This window comes from Zonotrichia leucophrys, chromosome 11 (genome assembly GCF_028769735.1).
Source record: "Zonotrichia leucophrys gambelii isolate GWCS_2022_RI chromosome 11, RI_Zleu_2.0, whole genome shotgun sequence".
In the NCBI taxonomy this organism is placed as follows: domain Eukaryota; kingdom Metazoa; phylum Chordata; class Aves; order Passeriformes; family Passerellidae; genus Zonotrichia; species Zonotrichia leucophrys.
Window position 1 is genome coordinate 3,859,654 of NC_088181.1, and position 18,596 is coordinate 3,878,249.

The 18,596-nt window shown below is 41.1% G+C and overlaps 1 protein-coding gene and 1 long non-coding RNA gene across 2 annotated transcripts in view; one reads left to right on the forward strand and one right to left on the reverse strand.

Annotated features, from left to right (window-relative positions):
- Positions 1-609: 609 nt before the first annotated feature.
- Positions 610-4,432, forward strand: LOC135452632 (uncharacterized). The gene is made up of 3 exons (XR_010441667.1): positions 610-903; positions 4,042-4,082; positions 4,386-4,432. It is a non-coding gene; the product is annotated as an uncharacterized LOC135452632 (long non-coding RNA).
- The window catches only part of CDH13 (cadherin 13), a 447,425-nt gene continuing 430,696 nt past the window's right edge, over positions 1,868-18,596 (reverse strand). Inside the window, exon 14 of the mRNA XM_064722933.1 lies at positions 1,868-7,151. Within this exon, the coding sequence (XP_064579003.1) occupies positions 7,144-7,151 (8 nt within the window). The 3' untranslated portion in view covers positions 1,868-7,143. The remainder of the gene's footprint in view (positions 7,152-18,596) is intronic.

The following is an 18,596-nucleotide window of genomic DNA, read 5'->3' on the forward strand; positions in this document are numbered from 1 at the left end:
GCTGGATGTGGGGCAATGGGTTGGGAAATTGAATCAGAGGAGTGAGTTGTGCTGCCGCACACAGCTGGATGTGAGATTGGGAAATGAATGAGAGGAGTGAGCCATACACAGCTGGATGAGAGGAGCTGCCGTACACAGCTGGATATGGAGCAATGGGTTGGGAAATGGGTCAGAGGAGTGGGCTGTGCTGTCACACACAGCTGGATGTGGGGCAGTGGGCTGGGAAAGGATTCAGAGGAGTGAATTGTGCTGCCCACACAGCTGGATTTGGAGCAATGGGTTGGAAAAGGATTCAGAGTGAGTTGTGCTGCCCTGCACAGCTGGATGTGGGAGAATGGATTGGGAAAGGATTCAGAGTGAGTTGTGCTGCCCTGCACAGCTGGATTTGGAGCAATGGGTTGGGAAAGGATTCAGAGTGAGCTGTGCTGCCCACACAGCTGGGCAGTGCTGGACTGCGTCACTCCCTGCAGGAGCCACGGGAGCAGCCAAAGGTCAGCAGGAGGATGAGCAGAGTCCGGCCAGAGGTGAGGAGGCTGAGCCTCCCCAGAGCTTTGCAGCAGGAGCAGTGACCCTTGCTTTGTTTCTGCAGGTGAGGAGGCTGCACTGAGGGCAGGGGATTGCTCTGATTTCCTGCTGCTGGAGAAAAGCCATGGCTGGGCTGAGCTGTGCAGAGTTCCCAGCTAACAGCAGCGAGCAGAGCAGAATGGGAGCTGTGAGATGAGACACAGGAGGGTTCAAAGGGCAGCACAAAACCTCCCCCAGCTGAAAACCATCCAGCATTTTCTCTCTCTGTTAGCACTACGTTGCTCATGGTTTGACTTTGTGCTGTTTCCCAGCATTGCTTTAGGACAACGAGCTCAGCTGGGACCAGAGGAGGTGACACAGGTTTGCTGTGGCTTTCAGGTAATGGATGGCCTTTTGCTCAATTACACCACAAGCTTCACGTGGGCTCTTTCATCCTCTACTTATTATGGACCACATGAAAAAACTCCTTTAGATTCAAAGCCTGAAAAGCATCAGCAATGGGCAGGAGCTGGGGGTGGGTCTCGGTGGCAGAAAGCTGCTGGGGCTTGTTCTCAAATGTTTGCTTCAACTGCTGCCCTCCCTCCCCAGCTTCCTCTATTCTCACAGGTATTAAAAGGCTATTTTCAGAGATATTCCACCTTTGTGTGGCTCTGTCACTTTAGATAACTTCCTAGAAGATCTAAAGTACAACCTGCAGGAATTTCAGCGAGGCAGCAGGCTCTAGCTTTACACTGGAGCAAGAATTCCCTGGCAAGGAGGCATTTGTTCAGATTTCTGTGTTGTTGGTGCAGCTCTTGTGCCTGGCTGCTCTCTCTGAGCTGAACTGGTGGTGGTGGGTGACCAGGTGAGGCAGAAGGAAATGCACAAAAATCCATGAGAGCTCCTGGCTGCAGCCCAGGCTGGGAACAGCTGGTTTGGGTTTGGCTCAAGGCAAACTCTTTGATGTAAATGGGGCTTTAGACAGCAAATTATTGTTACCTGAACGTTCATTTCTGCTTTTTGTGTGAGCAAACCTTTTTCTGTGTGGTCAAACCACCCCTGGAGTGTCCAGGGCCAGGCTGGATGGGGCCCTGCTCTGGTGGAAGGTGTCCCTGATCCTTAGATAATTCAAAAGATGATTTTTAAAGTCCCTCCCAACCCAAACCATTCTCAGTGATTCTATTTACCTCTCCAAGCTCATGATTCTCATTCTCAAACCGCGTAAAGGCTGCAATTTTTCTCCTTCCCTAAGAACATCCTGGGGTTTCTGATGTTTGGCACAGGTGGTTCCACTCCTTTGCCAGTTTGGAGGTCGTTTTGTTGCCCTCCATTCCTGAGGCAAGGTCTAGGTCCAGACAGCAGGTAAAAGCCCATACATCCTTTATTTGAGCATTTCACAAATAAATTACAAGTTTCTTTGCAACCACATCATAAATCAAAATGTTTATTTACACCTCAGAAACAGCAAGCGATTCAGCAACTAGGGCCCAAAGGAATGATTAACTGGAAAAGCAGCTGAATTAAGCATCTTGAAAATCAAACAAAATGTTTTCCTCCTTGTTTGGACTAACAAAAATGGAAAAAAAAAATTCAAAAAATAATCTTGATGGTAACTTCAAGGGACAGAGGTTGTTTGGGGTAGGTGTGGTTTTACGGAGGGTTCTGGCTGAAATGGCAGTGACAACACAACTCATTTGTGCTCAGTTCCCCATCTCAGCCCCCAGACACGGATTTATTCCTCAGGCAGGGGTGTGTGCACATCCAAACACCCAGCCTGGCCCTGGATTACATTTATTTCACCCCAAATCTCAGAGTGCAGCCACTTGCTGATGCAGAGGAGGAGTGCAGTGCTCAAGGCTGGATGGAGCCTTCCCAACCAGCTGTCCCACAGGAAGCTCAGGAATGTCCCACATTGTCCCACTGAAAGCTCAGGAACGAGGAATTCTGGCCCTGAACCCTTCCCTTTGCACTCCTGTGACCTGCTGAGCCACAGACAGCTGGAAATGAGGCAGAAAACAATGGTGCATGTCTTCAGCTGATGGAATTGTGGTACGAGGGGACAGCCCAGGGTGGCAGAAATACAACAGGAGAGCGGAGATAAGCCTGGGGTTTGGTGTGTGGGATTTTTGCCCTTTTAATTTGCTTTAAATCAGACTGGTTCAGTACATGCAGCCCATGCTGTCCCTTATCCCATGAATTAAACTGCTCATTCTAAATCCCCTGTGTTGTATCCATCTCCTTCCACCTGCATATATAATATATATATATTTATATGTGTATATCTCTATATATCTACATATATACACACATAGCAGTTGTGCAACCAGAAACCTTCCTCTGGGAGTGGGGGATGCATCCATCCCGCTGGGACCAACCCAAAGCAGCTGGGGCGAGGCAGGAAGGGCAGCCAGTGCCTCACGTGCTGTAAACTCAGCTCTGTCTGCTCTGAAGGGAATATCCATAATGATAATTACTGATGTGCACTGCATGTGACTGCTGAAGAGCACAGAGTTAACTGCAAGGAAGTAATTGCTGTTTTATTTTTCTTTGTGCTGGCATTGAGCTGGATCTCGCAGAAAACAGAGTTTCTAGAGATGCAACAAAGGCAAGACAGGAGCAGAGTTTTGCTTTAGACTTGGTGGTCTCAAGCCTGTGTGACTTTAATATAATTATTTTTTAAATTAAATAAGATTTTTAAACTTATTCCAAAAGCAACTTAGCCTTTGTAAGTTATTAAAATTATTTGTGTGCAGAATTCTGCTCTGAGTGGATTAATAACATTTGAGAGGAAAATTGGCAGCTTTCTCAGTGTTTCAGACAGGAGGCCTTTGTAAAGGAAAGACAAAAGTTGTCAATATAGTAGATGTCATTTTGTAGTGATAAGGCATTTAAATAGGGCCCTACAAACTGCTTGCAAGTCCATAATTTAATAAATGAGGTTTGTATTATAGTAATCTGAAAAATGACTGTGCAAGAGAGCAGAACGAATCATTTGACCCCATCCATTTGAAATAAAGGTTAAACCAAATTGTTCTGGGAGCCCTGGAGACTCCTCCAGGTGGTCAGGAAGGGCACCTGTGGGTGGCTGGATGTGGCAAACCCCAGGCTTGATAGGGGGTGAGCACTCAGCAATCCTGTGGCAAACATTGCAGCTCCACTGCTCACAGCCAGTAGCAAAAAGCAACATGTGGGGAGGGAAAATTCCACCCAAAAATGATGAACTGAACCCCAGTGCTGGTGGTGGAGCTGCTGTTTGACCCCCAGCAGTTAAACATGATGAGAGCAGGGCTCAGGGACTGTGCTACCAGTGTTCCACCCTCACCTCATCTTCCTCCTCACCCAGCAGGAAATTCAGCTCTTTTTCCTTATTTTTACTCTGAGCAAAATGAACATTAACAAATGCACACGGGCACAGCGGAAAAGCACACACGAGGGGCACAGACCAGGGTTCAGTTAGCAAGCACGCCAAAAATGAAACCTTTCCCTTGCTAATAAACCCCTCTCACTGATTGTTATTCCCAATTTTTGTTTCAACAGCACAGAGCCTTTCCAAGTGAAATGACTTTAACAAATAAAAAGTAAGTTTGTGCATGTTACAAAATGATAATCAACAAGTTCACTGCCTTTCTAAATCTAGACAGAATTTATGTACCTACAAACACAGACTGAATAACTGTTGGTGGGGCTAAAACAGCTGGGTAGGAATAAGGGGTGTGTTATAAAAACCGCAAACTTGAATTAATGTTCAATCAATTAATGAAGCTGAATTAATGTTAAACAGAAACAACTGCTAGAAAATAATACAACCAATTGTGTAAATCTTCTGCTTTTTCATTGTATTGTAGGAAAATGGATAAATCAATGTTGTTCCTTTGTTGCAGGAAATGGACATTGGTTTCTGAGCCAGAGGTGATACCCTTTGTCCAGGTAGGAAAATTCAGATTCTGCTGTGGTTCCTTGCTTGTGTCACACCATGAACGTGCCACAGTCTGTGTTAAATGGGGAGAAACATGAAATGGCAGCTTCATCTTCTCCTGGCATGGCTGGGATGGAGCTGGGACACTTGGGAGAGGCTGGGAGGCTTTAATGTGGGAGCAGAAATAAAGGGAAAATGGGGATGGAGGCTTGGGTGCAGCTCAGGTCACAGCTCCAGCCAGGCTCTGACCTCTCTGCACATCAAATTCTGCAGTGGATCCAAGAAGAAAGATCTTTTCCTTGGGCACAGGGTGTAGGAAGAGTCTTCCCCTTGCTGTGGAGCTCCAGGCAGGAGAGTTTTCTCTTTGCTCCTCACTTGGCTGCCCTTGGGAGGATTCACCAAACGCTCTGTGAGCCTGGGTGTAAAGCAGGGAAGGGCAGATTTTCCTGGCATTTGACAGAAATGACACCAAAGTCAAGGGGGATCTTTCCAGAGGTGGGTTTGGCTGGGTGGAGAGAGGAAAAAAGCAAGTAGAAAAGAGTATTTGTGGGGCAGGGTAACATAATTTCTTTTATTCAAGATAGAGGTTCTGTAGCTGAAAGCACAGGGTGCAGAATATCTTTGGGTGCATTCATTGAACATACACGTTGGAATTCCAGAGGTGCCATACAGTAGATAAATTGTTCCTTTTGGAAAAAAATTTGCTTGAAAATAATATATATATATATATATTTTAATAAAAAAGATGTGATTGTTGATGGCAAAGCAGCAGTGAGGGGTCCATACAAGGCATGGGCGGGGAGAGAGGGCCAGGAGTGTGCCCATGACAAGGGTTGGGATCAGGCAATTCCTGCTGGGATGGATGCCTGGAGCTGCCAGAGCCACTCCTGGGGTCCTTGGCCAGCCCCCAGTGACCCCCAAGTGCCACAGAGATCTCACTCGGTCAGGACTGCAGGAGTTAAGCTGGAAGAGAAAAACTGCTCTGAAGGCAGCTCATATCTTATCAAGAAATCTACAGGGTTAGGAAAGCTCACAACACAAACTCATTTTTCCTCTGTCTGTTGTTATTACTCCTTTTGATTAAAAAAAAAAAAAGGAAGGAAGAAAAATAAAACCTGTTTCATATTTGGTATAATACAGGAACTTGGAGAAAAGCTATTGTACAGCAAATTTTAACCACCAACACACATTTAATATCTAGTGTAGCATTATGGGAAACTAAATGTATGTCTGGACTTATTTTTAATGCTTCCAAAAATCTTTACTATTGAACCATAGATGTGGTGTGGAAGGTATGCTCATACCCTCACTGTAGTAAGGATGCCATCGAGTATGAGCCATAATTACTGTAAAAATGCTAACTAAAGAGTGCAGCTGCAAAGTTCTATTGCATAAGGAAGCTTTCTTGTTTAAACTTTAAATAAGCAAGTTTATTAAAATATTCTAAGACACTTACCTTACCCTAGTTACTGCCAAGCTCTAATAAAAGCCACAGTCTGTCACTAGTATACTTTTTTGTGTTAATTTTATAAAAATTTGGTGTGAGCTTTGATGGATCATTTACAGTTTATTAACAAGATGATCATCTTCATACAGTTAGAAGGATTTTTTTTTGTTTGTTTTTTTTTGACCTTACATGCTCACAGAATAAAAAAAGGATCCATATTCATAGAGAACAAACACCCTTTTTTCCCCTGTCTGCAAACAGGTGTGGTAAGTTTACACACACAAAGAAATGCTCTTGTTACTCTTGACTGTGTGTACGTGTGTATGTATGTATATATATCTCCAAAAGGATGGGTTGGTGTGGTTGTGAGGGGATTTCTGGAACAGGGCACCAGAGGCTGAGGCACAGATCAGTGCTCTGCCAAGCTCTGAGCGTTGCTGTTGGATCAGCTTCTCACCTGCAGAGCTGATAAAAAACATTTTGCCACCTGTCCCAGCCAACATTTCAGCCCTTGGGCCTCTCAGATCAGGCAGAGCTGCTCTCCCCTGGCTGCTCCTGCACGCCCAGCTGCCCTGGGCAGGGAGAGCAGCTCAGAGCAGGAACAAGCCCTGGGGATTTGCAGCTCTCCTGTGCTGACCCTGAGGTACAAGAAGGGCCAGGGGCTCTCTGCTGCTCTGGGCAGCAAACACAGAAGGTTTAGCCATGCTGGCACAGCTCCCATTCACCTGTGGTGTTGTTCTTCTGCTCCCTCCCTTCTCTCACCCTCCAGATGAACATTTTATAAAAGCTAAACCTGTGGTATAACTCTTCTCTCTATATAAATATATATATATACATACACTCATACATATACAAATACTAACCCACAGACAAAATATTTTCTGAACAGTTGAATAGCAACAAGTCAACAGATAGAAAAAAATGGAGTCAATCTGGTTTTGTGGTGTTGTTGTTGTTTTTTTTTTTTCTTTTTTTTTCTGCTCACCCCAAGGTAGGGGTTTGGGTGTCATGGTCTTTTAACATTCAGAGTAAATTTTGAGTAAACCTTGTGTCCTGCAGGAGGGATCCAGGGCCAAAGGGCGGAGGGGCGGAGGCTGTCGAACACCAAGGTACAGTCGGACAGATTGAGTGAGATTGCAAACTAAACTGGAGCAACTGAGGCCGAGCAGTGAAGAACAGTCCTTGTAAACTGCAATCTTCAGAGCTGATGGGGTTTTTCTTCCTTTCTTCTCGTTGCCGTGGCAACTCGGTAGGACAGCTTCAAATGGCAGAATTCTTACAGACCTGAAGGAGGAGATGGGGGTGAGTATTGCCATGCAAATCACAGCACCTTTAAGTGTTTGGTGTTTATTTCCCCCCAGTCAAATTGCTGGTTGGATGCATGAACATTGCCAGTAGTTAAATATTGATTATTTGAGTCTAGAAACAATTGATTGTAAGTGCAGAAATCTCCAAGAGGAAAGCCCAAAATGTCATGTGGGGCTGTCAGAGACCTTTGTGGTGCAGTTCTGGAAAATGTGGGGAGAGGATAAATCCTGAGCCAGGACCTGATTCCCCCTTTGGGCACCTCCATCAGTTCCATTTGTGCCCAAGGAAATGCCAGCCCCTCCCTCCCTGCACACCCTGACAAGCAAACAGCAAACAAACAATATTGTTTTTGAAAAATATAATGTATATATTATATTATAATATATAATAATATAATATATATATTTTTATAATAATATAATAATATAAAATATAAATATAATAATATAATAATATAACAATAATATAATAATGCTATTATATAATACTGTTATAAAAATATAATATGTAGATTATATATAGTATATTATTATATTTTAATTATATATATTATATTATATTATATTATATTATATTATATTATATTATATTATATTGTATTGTATCATATTGTGGTATATTATGGTATATTATATTATAGTATAGTATAGTATATATAAAAATATAATAATATAACACTCCAATAGAGCTTTATAGTTTGTGAATATACCAGGGAATAAAAGGCCTGGTGTATCATATTCATGTTGCTACAGAAATATAAGGCTTTTATGCGGGGTTTCTATGAAATAAAGTGAATGTAGCGCTTGAATTCTGTTTTAGATGGACACCCTGATAATACCAAGGCAGTAAAGAAATTGAGAAAGGAGAGTTCAGGAGCAAATCTAACTTCAGCTGTAGCTCACACTCAGCCTATAAAACCAAGGGAAAGACACAGCAAAACTCAGTCAGCAAATGTTTGTCTGATATTTATTGCATCTGTGCACTTCAAAGATTGCAATATTGCAATATTGATATTTTTGTCACCACCACAGAAATGTAATGGTCAATGTTAGATGCTGGTTTGTGCCCTTTAAAAATTTTTAATGATCTGTTTGCCTTTTAGGGCAAATCAAATTTAATTTAATTATTGATAAGGCTGTTTTGTTTTATCTGTTTCTTTCTTGTTATCCTTTGAACTGATGTCAATATTGAATTCTGCAGCAATGCAGGCACCTGGATGCCAACAGCTGCCTGCCCCTTCCCTGCAGTGCCTCAATTCTGCTAAACAAAGGTAAATAAAGCAAATTAAGGGTAAGAAATCCACAGAGGTGCTGGTGGATGGGGCTCACTGAAGCGAGAATTTTAACTGAGATTTCCAAATAGGACAAAATCTGGAATTGCTTGGCACGTGGATTTCTATCCTGCTGCAGAAAGAGAAGGTCTGGCCACAAAATCAGGATCCAGACTCACATATAGGGGATTTATGGTCGTGACTGCCAAAGTCTGGATATATTTGGATTAGGGATGCCAGCTAGAACTAAATTCTCATAAACAACCTGATCTCCTGGGTGGTGAAAAGAAAGAATTTGAGACTCTGCTCTCGCAGACAACCTGAAAAATAGCATTTCCAGATCCCAATGAAGCTGAGTGTCATTAAAGGGCATTTGTTTAATCCTGCCTCAAAGGAGCTGACCCTGCTCTGGGATTGATGGAGCTGCTCTGAATCCTTGGGAGATCCTTGGGGGTCTCCCTGCCCGGGACAGGCGCTTGGCCGTGATGAATGGGCAGCAGCTGTGGTGCTGGGTTGGTGTGCAATGCACAGGCTGGGACCTCACCAGAGGAATCTGTCAGCACAGAATTTATCAATTCCCCACCCCCTGGAGCAGCCACTGAGCTGCTTCACCAACAGCCCGTAAATAAAGGGCAGGGTTTGTGATTTATGGGCACACCTGAAGAAAAGCTTGTATATTTTACATTATATTGACAGACATAATGAATGTGTGTGAGCCTTTCATTCACATTGTGGGATGTACAAAAAACTAGTTAATCTTTAATTATGGCTCTTTCTCCTTTGCTATTTTTGTATCTATTGGAGGCCAGTTTGTCTCTCACAAGGAGTTTTTGACCCTCCCTGTTACCCAGATGTCTCTGCCCATTCCTGGCTCCTTTCACCTCAAAGCTCTGCAATCCCTGCCCAGATTTTCTTTCACTGAAATGTCTTCTCAGCTCCATCCTTTCTTGCCTTTGATCCATTTAATCACATGCCTGAAAATGATGCTCCTTTGGCTCCTGGGACTGTCTCCTCCTATAATTTTACCATAATTTCTCTAATCACTTTCCCAGCCTCTCCTTTGGTCTTGTTCCTCCAGTTTATTTTTTTTTAGGAAACCTTCTTCCCCTCATTTCCCCTCACTTTGGTTTCCTCCCCTTCTCAGTGCCACCATCCTTTCCTGCTCAGCAATGACATTGTGGCTGACAGTTCAGAGCTCTTACTCTCTTTTCCCACTTTTCCATTTAGTCTAAGATGTCAGCCTCTAGCTCTGATAACTTTTGGATGTTTTCCTGACAGCTCTGCACAGCTACAACTCAGCTCTTAAACCTTCCCCCTAAAGCTCTTCCTTCTTTGATTGCTCAGGACAACACCATCATCCTTCCTCTTGTTCAAGCCTGAAAGCACAAACAAACCAGAGGAGGTTTTTGTCATGGAATCTCCTTTCTAGCTCTGTATATTTAGGTTATGTCAATCTGGAGGATTCTCTCTCACAGGTTGTCCCAAAGGGCTTTTTGTAGCCATTCAAAGAACTAAATCCCCTACCAGGCTCTCACTTAGCAGCTTTGCAGCATCTTTCCTGAGCCCTTGACAAATTGAGCTGCTGTGTGCTCATCTCCTGCCAGCCCTGTGCTCTTCAGAGCATTTTCCTGCTCTGCCACTTGGGCAAAGCCTCTGTGGCTGCGGCTCCTTCACTGCCTCCTTCCCCCTGGGCATTCCTGGATTTTCCCTGCAGGAATTCCCTGGTTTTCCTCTCATTCTCCTCGCCCTAGGTGTGTTCAGAGAAACCTGGGCCCCTTCCACAGAAAGCTGTGTCCCAAAATCTGCTGGCACTCCCACAAACCCCTGGCATTGGCAGAGGGTGCCACGACTACTCTGAATTCAGCCAAGCTTTGTGTTAAAAGAATTATTCCAAACACAGCCATTAATGATGATTGAGTAGAAATAAAGGTTTTTCCATCTAATTTTCTATGTCATGAGTCTCCCTACCCTGAACTGTGCACTTAGACCTATACCCTCCCCAAAGTATAATAATTTTTATTTAATAATAATTATTTATTATTGAGTAGAAAAGTAGAAACTTTTGCACAGGTGGATTATTTAAAGGAGGAGTTTTTGCCTCTGGAAATCAGATTCAACACTCAAAATTATGGTTTGTAACATCTCACTAGACACCCACCTTTGTGTAAGTAAGAATATGCAAGATCAAATTTTTCTTTGTTCTTTCTACTGCACACAAAATTGATTGCAAATTGTTCTGTCCTAGAGAGCATCAGTCTTCTATTTTCTGTGGTTAATAACAAGTGTCAGTTACAAATTTAGTTTCTACAAAGAGTCTGATAAGGTCATGTAAGGTGTTAATTGGATAAACATCCTGGCCAGTAACTCCCTTAACACAAAATCTGCAGGAATCAAAGATAACCAAAGTATTGCCTGGAAAACTCAATGTTTATCCTCAATCAAGGATAACCAAAATATTGCCTGGAAAACTCAATGTTTATTCTTAACCATGGATAACCAAAGTATTGCCTGGAAAACTCAATGTTTATTCCTAACCATGGATAACCAAAGTATTGTTTGGAAAACTCAATGTTTATCCCCAATCCAAGATAATCAAAGTATTGCCTGGAAAACTCAATGTTTATCCTCAACCAAGGAAAACCAAAGTATTGCCTGGAAAACTCAACCTGAGTGTGAGGAAATCCACAGAAAGCAGCACAACTGCTCTGTTACAAACTCACTGGGGATCTCTGAGCCTCTGGTCCATATTTAAAATCTCTCTGTTCTCCCAGTTGGATTTCCAGTGTTCATGATTGTTTCCTGTGTAGGAATTGTAGTTTTCTTGTTGGCTTTTCTTTTTATTTATTGTCCCCATAAAGAAGGAACAAATGAAACTTCCAGAAATGCTCACACAGAGCCAAATTTTAGAATCTACTTCTTATTTGAGCCCCAGCTCACCTGGTGACTTTTCCACTCACTTTGATGGGGTTGCATTGGTTTTTGGGTTTTTTAAAAACCCTTTATTATGTATTTTATAGCACAGATAATTTATAGTTTGCAGCTGGCAATAGCGCATTAAATTTATTAGTATTTAAGGAATACTGTGAGCATAAAATGTGCAAATAATCCGTGCAGCGAGCACATTTGCTGATCAATGAGAACTATTTCTTTTAAGACCTTAATTCCCTGGTAAGCCTGTGCCTGGCAGGTTTAGATCTGCACACTAATGATAATTAGGCCTAGTAATTATTTTATTTTCTTTCTATCAGCTCTGTCTCCATATCTGGCCTCAGCACTCAGGGATTATTACCCACCCTGTGTTGTTTTAGATGTGATTTGACAGAAATTACCTACAATGAGTGATTTGCTGCCCAAAGCACTCAAGCCACAAAGTGGGGAGGGAATTTTTATTCTTATTGTGTCCCTTCCACCTTTCCCTTTGGGTATCCAGGGACGCACAGCAGCACTAAGTGAGCACAGCTGTAGGGAATGTATTTCTCCAGAAATCTCTCTCATTTTCAGTCTCTAATGTGATCTTCACCAATTTTATCTCACAGTTTTACCTCTTTGATACTTGAGACACATTCAGCCTTGTTCTTTCTGAGATAACAGTGAGATAGCTCAGAATTCACAGAATGACTGCATTGGGAGAGACCTTAAGGATCCATAGCAGTGGCAAAGGCAGGGTTACTGCCACGTGTTTCAGAATTATTGCATTTCTGTCAAGGGGCTCAGATAGGAAAGCACAGAAACTTCTCACCAGCAGCTGGTGGCTGTTGGCGTCAGGAAGAGCAGGTTTGGAAGTGAAGATTTTCTTCTGCTGGAGAAACATTGTGAGAGTCTGTCTGGATCTAATAGCATGTACTAATAGCATTAATAAAAATAATTATACTGTGGGGATACAGGTCTAAGTGCACAGGTCAGGGTAGGGAGACTCATGGCATAAAAAATTAGATGGAAAAAACCCTTGTTTCTACTCAAGCAAGGTCTACTGGCTGTATTTGGAGTTGATGATGGCGGCCAACTCTACAGGAAAGCCTTGAATTAGGGTTTCAAAAGCTGATTTGGTTTGAGAAGGTGCAATTCAGCTAATTCAGCCCAAGTTCCTGATGCTGGCATCTTCAATGACTGCAGAGCCATCTCCCTGCCTCTGTCACACTGGGCTAACTTGAGCTTTACTCCTCATGTTCAGCCACACAACAGAGGAAAATGGAGGCAAAAAAATACACAGAATTTAAGACAAAGATTTCATGATCCGCATTCTAGGGAAGAAGCAACTGGTGGGATGTAAATTCATTCCCTGAGGTTCAGGCTCATTCCAGCAGGGCCCTTCCCTCCAGCCAGCAGTGGGGTGTGCAGAATTCTGACCTCAGAAAATGCTCTGCTGCCCCCCAGCTTCCCTGCTGCAGCCAGAGCTTTCTCTGAACTTATTTACATTACATGAGTGACTCAGTTCCCTGCTTATTTTAAAGAAACAGGTCTAAACTGAGTAATTAAAAGCCTTTGAAAGATGTGCTCTTTATGAGCCCAAGCTCACCCTCTATTTCACAGACTCTGCTTCTACACTGCAGTTAAAACCTCATAAAAATTAAAGGCATTTAAGTTTCTTGCTGACCCTCTGTACAGGAATGAGCTTTACCCAAAATGCATTCATCCTTTAATTCCCATTAAAAGAAGAGCGTTAACACAGCTGGAGTTTGGAGTTCAGCTCATGCATGCTCCATTTCTTTCAATTACCCTTTCATCAGAAATATTACATTAATCTGGCATAATTAAAAGTCTACATTACATCATGGACTTTATTGAAACCTCAGTAATGCTAAAGAGGTAACAAAAATGATAGAAGAGATCAGCACAGTCCTTCTGATTAGGCAGCTAATCAACATCCAGGTACTTCTTTCCTGGATTTACCATCTAGGAAAGGTCATTAATTAGAGGCATAGTTATTAGTTTAGCCTCCATGTAGAACTTTGAAAAATATAAATTATTTTCATGTGCATCACTGGTTGATCTGTCACAGGAAGGTTTCAACTGCAGGAGTTTCATAGAGTGCCTATAAATTATTATAAATTTACCCCAAAATCTCATTGAATTTGAAGGACTATTCCCAGACAGATTCCCTGTATTTTCATTCCTGCAATTAAGAAATTTGGGTTTAATATCAGCCAGAACAAACTGCTGATCTCACTGGCCACAACACCTTGGGGAAAAGTTTATAGAGCCTCCAAAAGTAAATTAGTTTATCCTGAAAATCTGCAGCTTATACCATCACACACAATTTGTTTCTCATTTAAGTGAGAAATTATTTGAAATTACCCTGTTAAGGATGGGAGAAGCACTGTGTGAAATGAGAGGCTCATAATTGCCCTCTGAGCTTTGGTGGGCTCTGATAAATCAGTGCCAGGGTTTGACTGCAGAGCTGAGACTCTGCCAGGGGCTCTGCAATCACCCAGAGTGGCAGGGGGGGAAATGTGCCAGCCCCGAGTCCCCAGCTGGCACTGGGGACACGTTCCCCCTGCTGAGGTGGTTTCACCCAGCATTAGCAGCTCTCACACTGCTAATTTATCATAATTATATTTACAATAATACATTTATTTTTATTATATTAATTTATATTAATATATTTAAATATATCAATATATAAAATATATATTGATGTTATTTTATAATATAGTTATATAATATATAATGTTATATAAGATATAATATTATATAAATATTTTTATTATTATATAAAAATTATTTATATAATTTTATATAACTAATTGATAATATATAATATTATATAACTACTTTTTATAATTATATTATAGTTATATAATGTATAACTGTATAACTATATTATATATTATATAATATATATTGCATACTATATATAATTAATTTATTTTAATTTTATATATATATACACATACATATATATATATATACACATATATATATATATATATATATACATAAAATTTATTATATTTTTTTATTAGGAGACTGCAGTGGCAAAGCAGGGCTGGAGGAAGCCAGAGTGCTCTTTCTTCTGACCCTGGCACTGGTGAATTCTTGTCTGTGCCTCCCCTCTTCCCTGTCAGGTACTCACACACACTGCCTGTGTCATGAGCTGTTCCTAACAAGTGAATAAAATAAACGTTTTCTGAAAGAAAAGTTGCTCAGATGAAGCAAAATTCCGACTCTCCTTGCTTAGAAATTCAGAGCCATGTGCTTCCCTGGGTTTATCAAATAAAAACCATCTCCTAATACAATTCCTGTTCTCCAGGGAGGTGAAGAATCTCACTGGGAGAGGGGCAGTTTTAGGGTAGAAAAGCCAAGATGTGCTCCATTATTATTTTTTAAAAAATTGATGTGAATTTCAGTTGGATACTTTGTCAAAGCACTGTTGCCTTCATTTGAGCAATAGGGAATAAATGCTTCCTTCATTTTTCACTTCTGTCAAAACTAAACAATTGCAGAGGAGGCTGCCTGCAGCCTGCCTGGATATTTCCCCGTGCTCTAATCTGATAAATGGAATGGAATGGTTGAAAATATTCAACAAGTGAAATGAATAAGCACAGTTCGGAAATGGCAGCCCTGAAGAAGTCTGCTGGCTTTTTTTCACAGGGATGCTGCAAATGAAATGCATCAGCTGTAGCAGGGAGCCAACCCTTTAAAGGGCTGGAAGCTGCTCAGGCACTCAGATCTCATCTCCCACAGCAGCACTGCACAGGTTACCAGCAGTTTTAAATAAGCAGAACATGAACAATCCAGACACATTCAGATCTGCAGGTACAGACTAAACCCAGCTTGAAATCCTAAATTAATCATCTGAAGAAATTCTTGTTGAGCAAGAATAAAAACCAGAGTGAAGGATTATGCTTAGAAGCCACAGAAAAGGAAAAAAAGCTAACTAGAAAATCCAAAACTAGAAAAACCAGACTGTTGGTATCAACACCTGCTCGTTTCAAATTTTTTGAAGAATTGCTCCTAAAGTGGCACTTACCTAACCACCAATTAATGACCTATCCTAATTAATTATATTGATAAAGTGAGGCTTTAAGATCTCATCTAAAACACTCCAAACATTAATGGTCCTTTAAAAGGCTTTGTAAGTATCCACTGGGTATTGCAGAAGAAAAGGCAACAGCATCAAACCTTCAGGCACCACAAATCTCCTCCTAATCTTTAATATCCTGCCCAAATCTGAACACAAAGCTGTTTACATTGAGTTATCTGGATGTTATAAAGGGAAAAATATAAAAGGAATAGGAAAAACTGTTATGGGGTAAATAGCCGAGGAGAGACATGGTGAAAAGAAACAAACATCTCACAATGTACAGCGACCATTAATGGCAGAAAAAAATACTTCAACTGGTCGTGTATTCAGTGGCAGTTTTTAATCATGGGCCACTCCAGAGCAATCCTGACCGCAGCTATCTGAAATTCAATATTTATGTGGCTTTAAGAAGTTGTTCAGAGAAGAAATACAAAATATTATGTCCCAACAATTACTGTGGAGCACTGTTGAGAAAATGAAAACATAAAAGCGTTCACTTGAATTCCCAGCGCTAAATGGGCCATCAAACCAATCTCTCTGAATGTCCCTTCCATCCTCCAGAGTGACCATCAGCAATAACGCTGCCGCTCCTGGGGAAGGAGCTGCGTTTGCTCCCTTCTGCATTCCAAACACACATCTCCCAAACCGCCCCCTCTGCCCACCTCTGCTCTCCTGAAACGTGTTTGGATGGTTTCAAATGTGTGCAAAAATGCCATTTCCCACCTAATTGACTCCATCAAATGCAGTGTTATTAAGCACATTTCAATATGCTGATGTGTAATTTGGGGGCATTTCTATTTGTCTTGTCTGGTGTACAAACATCCTGTCCCCAATTATGGACATCCATATGGATTTCTGGGCCATTTCAAGCCCCATTAATTTTAGGTGGGCTCCCAAACTGCACAATATGTTGCAGGGCTGGAAAAAACCTGCAGTGAAATCACAAGAATGGACACAGCTCTGTGTTAAAATTGAGATTCAAATCAAGGCTGGTTCAAATTGAAGCAAACCATCCTTTCCTTAGAAATCAACCCAAATCTTTAAGCACACAAATAAAAATGGTGTTTTTCTCATACAGGCAGTTGAGAAGGAATCGATACAAGTGATATTTAGCTGCAAAAATAATAATATTAATGTGGACCAAAGCATCTGTAAAAAAGGCAATGAGAGATCGTGGATATTGCTGCTGTTGTTTAGTTTAGGAGGTGAGATTTACAACACTGGAACTCACTAAATATCAACAATCTCCAATTTCTTGGAAAGCAAAATTTAGGTGATATTTTAGGTACCTATATGGTAGTGCTCTAGCATGAGAATGCAACTCCAATTAGAGCAGTGCAAAAATAAATAAAATCCAAATAACCACCTCAATAAAGCACCTTTCACAGCAAAACTCTCCAATTTTAACAGTTTTTGCAATTCTAGCCAAAATAGGAATATGTGATTTCTCAGAAATGGGAAAATGTGTCTTGCAGACTTCCTTAGTCTTTTTAATTAAACTGATCTCTTTTTTTTTTTAAACTTATTTAAAAATAAACTGCTCTGAAAAGTAGAAAATTGCTGTAGAAGACTGAAGGGTACTAAAACAACCTAAAATATAAAAAGAGAACAACCAAACCCAACCAACAAAACAAAGAAACAAACAAGAACTGTTGATTTTAGCAAATTCACCTATTGGGAACCCTTCCTCTGGAACTGGATGGAACAGGGATGAACTTTTTCATTTTTTTCTTGGGAAAACCCAAAAACTCTACTGGAAAAAAACCCAACTGTTGAGTCATGAAGGAAAAAAACCCCAACCTGACAGTTTAAAACTCAGCCAAGAAATTCGAAATAAAGGCTGAAAAGTGGGAATGTGCTGGTAACGGATCTGCAGAGGGAATGGAAAGAGCAGTGACCTGAAAGGTCTGTTCCATTTGAAACCTGCTCTGATTTGTCTCATTCTGGTGCCTTTCAGGAATGCTCGGTTTCGCTTTTCAGCCATTTGATGTTCCTGCACAAATAACACGGGGTAAACAAGAGATACAGGGGCTGCTGTGGCTTTGAAAAATGAGCTGGGCGAGAGATAACACTGCAGGATTAACTCTGCCTGTCCAGCTCCATGGAAATTCAAACCCACCAGCTTCATATAATTCATATTTTTACATTTTTTTTGGGGTGCTTTTTGGGTATGTTTTTGTTTTGTTTTGTAGTTGTTTAATAATAAACACATAATTTTCAAGGGATAAAAAACCCCCTGTATTTTCTCTATTGGCCCCGTACCTTTATTCCTCAAATCAGAAAAAAACAATATAGTGAGGGACAGCCAACACTAAATAAGAAAAGTTTGTGGAAATTACTAGGAAATTAAATTCAGGGCTATCTCTAAGCCTTTTTTTGCAATTGCACAGATGTCTGTGCCAGTCTCTGTTTTTCAAACACACCTGAGGCCTTTCACCCTGACTTTAACAAATTAATTGCAATGTAGAGACCTCCAGCTTATTTAATTTCTTTAAGGAGGCATTTCCCCCTTGTCTGGCTTTCTGTTCTCACTTTCTGTTCAGAATAATGGAACTCTTCACTTATTTCAGCTCAAGTCAACTTGCATCTTTGTAGTCCACTGGCCAGGTGAACAAAAAAAAGCTTCGTATTCATGGTTGATAGTCAAAAAGATAAAAAATTGGGTTTTTTTCAACATGAAGTTCAAATCCCTTCTTATAACAAGGATATTTAAGTAAAATATTAGTGACACAACTATTGTGCCTTTTATTCCCTTCATTCCACACATTTGAATCTAACGTGGTCTTTTATGTTGGTAGAATATAAAAGAAGATATGAAATGCAATTACCATTCTATGATTATGCAATTAAGTGAAATAGTTATTATAAAATCAAAAGCCCTGAATTCAAACACCCCTTTAAACACTACTAATAATATAAATAATTTGTAATAGATCTAAAGCTTAGTTCTGCCAGCCACAGTGGTTCTTTCTCAGTATCCCACAGGGCCTGGGCAGATTTTGTGCACAAATATGCACAGATTTGTTTTTGGCTTGTTTTGCTTTGCCATCCCTCGCCCTTGTGGGACGCTGTAGGTGCTCTCTCACTGAAAGCATTGAGGAGCCTGTTTGTGATTCTGTGGTGAGGA